This window comes from Sesamum indicum, linkage group LG4 (genome assembly GCF_000512975.1).
Source record: "Sesamum indicum cultivar Zhongzhi No. 13 linkage group LG4, S_indicum_v1.0, whole genome shotgun sequence".
NCBI classification, from domain to species: Eukaryota; Viridiplantae; Streptophyta; class Magnoliopsida; order Lamiales; family Pedaliaceae; genus Sesamum; species Sesamum indicum.
This window is the reverse complement of record NC_026148.1, coordinates 16,604,842-16,612,068: the sequence shown is the minus strand read 5'-3', so window position 1 is coordinate 16,612,068 and position 7,227 is coordinate 16,604,842. Positions and strand designations below refer to the sequence as shown.

Here is a 7,227-nt window from a genome sequence, read left to right as displayed (position 1 = left end):
CAAAATTCCGTCGCAAAATGTGTCAGGGTTTGCGACATACAACAATCCATCTATGCTGCAATTTGTGATGGAGTTGTTTCCAACAACATCCAACTTTAGGCTGATTAGTCCCAAAATTAAGCCAAATTCGTCACAAATCCGTTGCAATTTTACATTGCAAAATTTGTTGCAAACTTTTGACAATAGTGAAAAACAAAATTTGTGACAGAAGTTTCTTTTCCATTTCCGTACCAAATTTGATCCAACTTCTGCAACAAAGAAGCCATCGCAAATTTCCCCAAAAGTTTGTGACAAATTTTGCAAAGGATTTTTTTCCGTCCCCAAATTTCTGTCGTTAATAAATTTTATAATTTGATTATATCGTTATTACACTAATAAGTACTATTTCTACCACTATTGTTATCGTTGTTGTTATTATTACCGTTATTTATACCAATTAATTGTTAAAATAATTAGATGTTGTTTGATTAAGCTTATCTAAAAATGTCACAAATACCTCATAAAAAATACATTAATAAACATAATTAATATTTAAAATCCACACCTTATTCTAAACACCTCACTTTTTACATTTCTTGAACATTAAAATATTTCATTTCCATATTATATTGTATTTGTATTTGAATTTGTTTGTGGGGTCTCTATCCACACACAAAGGGGTATATATATATATATATGTATATATATATGTGGCAAGTACGAGGAGGTAGCACATATTACAACCCAAGCACTTATTAGCTGTCCATATTAATGTGTGTAGAGTTTGTGAATGTCTTTATCTTCTCCCCTCTTCTCTTTTCTCTCTATATAAACCATTAACGCAGATATCAATTCCCAATAACGCCTGCTGCTCTCTTCAAACTTAAATTCACTTCCACTTCTCTCTCATCAAACCTAAACACCCCTTTTTCTCTCTCTCTCTCTCTCTCTCTCTCTATATCACACACACACACACACACACACAGACAAGAAAGAGAGATGACGACGGGAATAATGGAGGTGACGGTGGTGGGCGCGAAAGGTCTCAAGAACACCGAACTATTTGGTATAGGCTTTTCCCCCTTACACACACACACACCCACACCATGAATTTTTTAAGCTTGTCTAATTTCTTGCATATATATATACGTATATATTTCTTTGAGTTTCTCCATTATTTTCAACATTTCACCATTGTTTTTATCATTATTAAAAATCATAATGAATTTTAATTATAATTAAAATCATGTTAAATATTAATTAATTCATATAAGTATTTATATTTTTACATTGATTTATTTGATAGTGATTAATTATTGATTTAGTGTAATTTTTAGTCAGAATAGTTTTATCAATTATTTTGACATGGAGGGATTCAATTTCATTCTGAATTTCGGGGCAATAGTCTGACAAATCTTTAGTTGAGTTCATGCAAATTACCTCTTAGATACGTTACTTGTTTTGAAACGGTGATGACGTAATTATATTAATAGCAATAAATTAAACAATGCATTAATTAAATTAATAAACTCGTATTATAATAAATTAAAATTATGATAAATTCACGGTAAATGAGATAAATGCTCGTTATAATAATAATAAATTTATATTAAAAAACATAAATATTTATAAAACTCGAATCATGACGTGGAACTAGTTTTGGAGACAATTGGGTTTCAGCCAATGCGATGGCCGCAGGTCAACTTTCTTAATTTTCTCCCATTTGAGATATTTTATTACAATTTTGATTTCTTACGATATAATAAAAGTCAATTTGAGGAGGTCGGGAGAAGAGAACCTCCTCAAACATGCATGAGTGAGACCAAGTCAAATACTGACCCAATGCCTGCTTTTCTCCATTGATTAGGGTTTGTTGCAATTTACCTACTCTCAAATGATACATGACTAACAAATATTCCTCAAATTATATATAAAAACAATCCGTGTTTGCGACGGATTTGTCAAAATTTGAGATCTGACCCGTCAAGAATTTTCTTTTTTATTTTTTATTCAAGACTCGGACCCAACTCACTACTAGACTTGGTTAAAATTTTAAAATATTAGAAAATATGTAGTTGTTTTCCCTTAACTTTATAAATACGAGACACAAATATTATTGAAATATTAAAGTTTTTTTTAAATTTTTTTTAATATGTACGTATTGTTAGGCTCTAAAGTATTGAAACTCATATTTATTCTTGATCGACTTATTCCTGACTTACTGTAGGTTAAATAATTTTTTTCAATCTAAACTACCATTTTAACGATGAACATACATTTCATCACATGAATTAACTCATATAAATATATGAGGGTAGTTTGGTTATAAAAAGATTCATTTCATCTGCTATAAATCAGTAATAAGTTAATCGAGAATAAATATTGATGTTTTTTTTTGTTAATATCAATAAATTTGGTGAATTTTGACTAAACTTATTTATTTAACGAAAATAAACTTTAAGAGTGCTAGATGTGATTTTTCAAATATTAACAAAAATCTACATATAATTACATCAAATGCCGAAAGAAGGGAGTGTAATTATTCCTAACTTATCATTAAAAGGATGCATAATTGATTAAGCTGTTAGTAATGGATCATTAATATATATATATATGTGTGTATGTATTGGGTGGAGCAGGTAAGATGGATCCATACGTAGTGATTCAGTATAAAAATCAGGAGCAAAAGACCACAACTGGTCGACGCCAAACTTCTAAGTCTTTCATGCAATGCTGTCTCTGTCTGCGAGGTAACATTCTCTCTCTCTCTCTCTCTCTCTCTCTCTCTCTCTCTCTCATTTCTTGGATGTAGAAGTATAGGATTAAAATTGTTTAAATATTTTAATTAACTTCTTAATTTATGTTTCATTTTTTAGGGTTCTCATAACCTCCGAATTTTGTATCTTAATATTTGTTACACTAATTAGATACTGTGTGGGAGAGCCTATATTAAACACTTTTCAGGTTCTAGTTGCAAGACACACTATAGAAAAAATTGTGTCAGAACAATGGAATTTTGCCACGGATTGCATACAATCCGTTGCAAAATAGTTTTGCCATGGAAATTTTTTCTATACTGTGTTGTGCACAAGTATCCATGCCAATTACATATTTTCCAAAGACTATATTTGAATTGATAAATTTTTGTTTAAGGAAAGAATTTGAAATAAGAATTTTGAGTCACTCCATAATAGATGAATTTGGAAGTTGAGACCCCATGATCTTAGAGATCATGGGTTCGGATCCCATTATATGCGTGGGATGTTATACTATTGCATATAGGCGTTGTCTATTGTAATAGTATGTGTTGTTTAGATTAATTTATTGATATTATTGATTAGAGTATATGATATGTAATAATGATATTCGAATGGGAAGCCTGTAATTGATATATTCAATTGAAAGTAGTTCGTCACTTTCAATTAAAAAAATAAAATAGAGAAATTAGAAGCCTTCAATATTCAACAAAATATATAGTTTTCAAATTTAGAGTCGAAAGATTTGAAATATTTTATTTTCAAAATTATCCAAGAAACTCTAAAAAATTCGTCTTCATGGAACCAAAATTATATATTTCAAACCCATCAATCCAAATATAATTTAAAATATTTGATCCGAATAAATATTCATTTTAAGAAAAATAAAAATAATTGCAAACATATGAAGTGAAAATAAAAAAGAAATGATGAATGAATGGGGGTGCAGGGCAAGGCGGCAGGCCAGTGTGGAACGAGAAGTACAAATTCAGCGTAGAGTACAAGGCAGGAGACGAGGAGCAACACAAGCTCCTTCTCAAGCTTATGGACCGCGACCACTTCACAGATGATGACTATCTCGGCCAAGCCACGTAAGCCCTAATTCATATATACCTAATGTCAATTAGTATAATTTTAAGGACTTAAATGCAATTTACGCTCTATAATATTACAAATGAGTAAATTACTCTTTTATGATAAAAAAAAATTTAGCAATTTACATTTTATACTTTTTAAAATAAAGCAATTTACATTCTGAGGAGGTAAATTGCTTTATTTTAAAAAAATATAGGGTAAATTGTTGCATTTCAAAAAACACATGAAGGTAAAATGCTATTTTTTTTTATAGGAGCGTAATTTGCACATACGCAATATCATTGGAGTTTTGCTTGCATTTTTTTCTAATTTTTAAAGATTATTTAAAATAAAATATTATAGTAGTAAAATTTTGAAATATTTTATTATTGACAATCTACAATTAAAAAATATTTAATTTTTGTTATCTTAAAAATTACATTAACAATTTTTATTACATAAAAAATCCAAAAAAATTTTATTTTTTGCTTTTATTATTTTTATCTATGGGTAATAATAAATCATAAAAATAGCTAACAAAAATATATATGAACAATTTTTATTACTCAAATACATGAAAATACTTGAGTATTAAAAAACTTTTATCAATTCTTTTTTACTTTTGAATAATAAAAATTGTTGATAAAACAATATAGTAGCAACAATCTTTAGAGGGATCATGAAATACATAGAAAAAAAAAATAAAAAATTGATAATGGGAAGATGTCCCATTTCAACATTAAAATAAAACTCTTGAGCCCCAACTCATTAGTTCTCATTTTATATTCATTATAGGTTTAATTACATGAGCCATTTTGAAGTTGGATCTAATTAAATACATATTTTTTTCCCTTTTATAAAATTATAAATATATTTTTTATTTAGTTATGAAATTTTGTATAAACACATTACCTTAACACCACTTTAGGGGTGTACCGATAATTTTACAAAAAGGTTGTTTGTGCAATTAAATCTAACCTGAATAGGGGTTGTTTGTGCAATCAAATCTAACCTCAAAGGATGTCCATCTAATTTACCATTAATTACATATATCTACATTTAATGCTTTATTCTTATCTGAGTCTATAAATTAATACTCGGTAAATTAAAAACTTCTTTAAACTAATAATTTTTTTTGGTCCCGTCTTGAGTCCAAGGTCTAAATTAATAATTTTAATAAATTAATAAGATAATATATAATTATTTTGAAAAACCCTTATATAAATTTATGGTCCCTTCAATATTATAAATTAATATTTTTATAAAGTTACAAATATAACTAGGACAACTTAGTAAAATATGATTCTTTTTTTTGCTTCTTAAAATTTAAACCTAGCTGTATTTCATCTCTAACTTTTCTTAATGCATCCAATCTTCTAGTATTGTGTTCTCATACTGCAACAAACAAATGCTAAGAATAATGTAAGTTCATTACATCATAATTTTTTTTTAAATTAATAAATTATTAATTAATTAATTAATTAATATTTCTTTAAATTAATAAAATTATATGGTCCAACACTAATTTGTAAAAATTTTACTGTATTTACTAATTGAGAGCTATATATGAAAAAAACTGCAGCATCTATGTGAAGGAACTATTTGAACAAGGAGTGGAGAATGGGAAAGCTGAACTTCGTACGCAGAAGTATAGGGTTGTCTCCACCGACAAAACTTACCATGGAGAAATCCAAGTTGCTGTTACTTTTACCACAAATGTAAGTTTACCCCCTAAATCTTTGTTTGTTTTTTTAAAGAGATGGATTGTTAGTAATTAAAATAAATCGATTATAATTATTTATGTTAATTTTTAATATTTAATAAAAATAATTACAACATTTATATCATGATCAATAATATTAAATAAATTGAAATTTAAACAATACCTACTATTACAATACACAACACCTTCTATGCAAAAGAATAGAATCCCACACATATTGCAAACTTCAACTTCATGAATTAAGTTAAGCCTCATTGGCCCCTTAATTTTTATTTTACAGAGATAATTAGGATTATTGGCATCCATCTCCCTTGAATTTCAGTATTTGCCAAGACCCCCCTCTTGTATTTTTGATAAAAATATTATATTAAAATTGGTAATTAAAAATTAAAATACCCATATCCTAATCTTATAATATAATTAGGTTTAGGGTATTTAATTTTTTAAGTAGAATTTTAATGAAACTGTTGAAAAAAAAATACAAGAGGAGATATTTTGTCCAAGTATCGAGATCTCAAGAAAGATGGTGCCCAAGACTAAAATCTCAAGAAAGGTGGATGCGAGTAACTGAAAATTGTGAAAATTCTTATTTGAATCAGGGTTATTCGAATCAAATCAATCACAGAGCGAGTATGATATATCTATTCTGTGACTGGTCATTTTTCTTAAATTATACATCAATCGCACGATAAGTATATTACATTTGCCATATAATTGATTCAAATTTATTCGAACTCGAATCGGGTCAAATGAAATAACATAATTAATGTTGGTATCTATATAAATTAATAAACCATGGAATGGGCAGTGGTAATTTTAATTTGTTGAAGAAAAGACATATGAAAATAGTTATATTTTATTTTTGACCAAAGCAAATTTCTGTGGCACAGGGGGAAACTGATTAGCAACAATGTGTTGGATGGAAATAAAGCCAACCATAGATCGTTCTCCGGCTCTCACCTACAATATGTGCTTTGTGTACATTAACTTTATTTAGTTTAATACTTTCTAATTTCATGTTATTATTCTATTTGTTTTTTTTTTTTTTTTGTGTACATCTTTAAAGAAGTATGTAATGTTAGAAATACTGTCAATTAGTAAAAAGGTATTTGGACGATCTTATAAGTTATTTAAAAAGTAGTACAAAATGATCGATATTTTTTATTTTTTATAACTCAAAACGATATTATATATGAATTAAGGAAAAGAGTACGACAATTAAGCTCATTAATACAAATATATTCTTATAGAAGCGTAGAGATCCTACGCGACATCTGGTTTGCTAATATGCAAGCACGTTCGGACATGATATTCATGAAGGAGCCAGTACAAGTTTGGGACATTAAATAAGCAGCAAAATCTATAAGTAACATATATAGTAAACGGGATCTGATCTTACGTCAATTGGGCTGTTTGTGCACTTGCACATCAACTAGTTGATGTCAAGTTAAAGAGAATGTGCCACTTTGAAAGAAAGTAGTGTCCTAACTTCAGAAGCTCACATCCAACAAAATTTCTTGCTTGTTAACACAACAGCAAAAGAATGTTCACTCTAATAAGTCCACACAAAATACCAACTTGTGTTTATACCAACTTGTGTTTATTTGAGTCTTATTAGAAACACAACAGAGTAGTGCAAGAACAACACTAGTAGAAAGTGTTCCAGGTTGAATATATTTTAAGTCCTTGAGCATT

At 28.3% G+C, this 7,227-nt stretch overlaps 1 protein-coding gene across 1 annotated transcript; it reads left to right on the top strand.

Moving 5' to 3' along the window:
* LOC105161273 (elicitor-responsive protein 1) lies at window positions 724-7,227 on the top strand. The gene is made up of 5 exons (XM_011078913.2): window positions 724-1,045; window positions 2,619-2,729; window positions 3,685-3,826; window positions 5,392-5,527; window positions 6,423-7,227. Exons 1-5 carry the CDS (start codon window positions 979-981, stop codon window positions 6,435-6,437), a joined length of 471 nt encoding a protein of 156 aa, XP_011077215.1. The 5' UTR covers window positions 724-978; the 3' UTR covers window positions 6,438-7,227.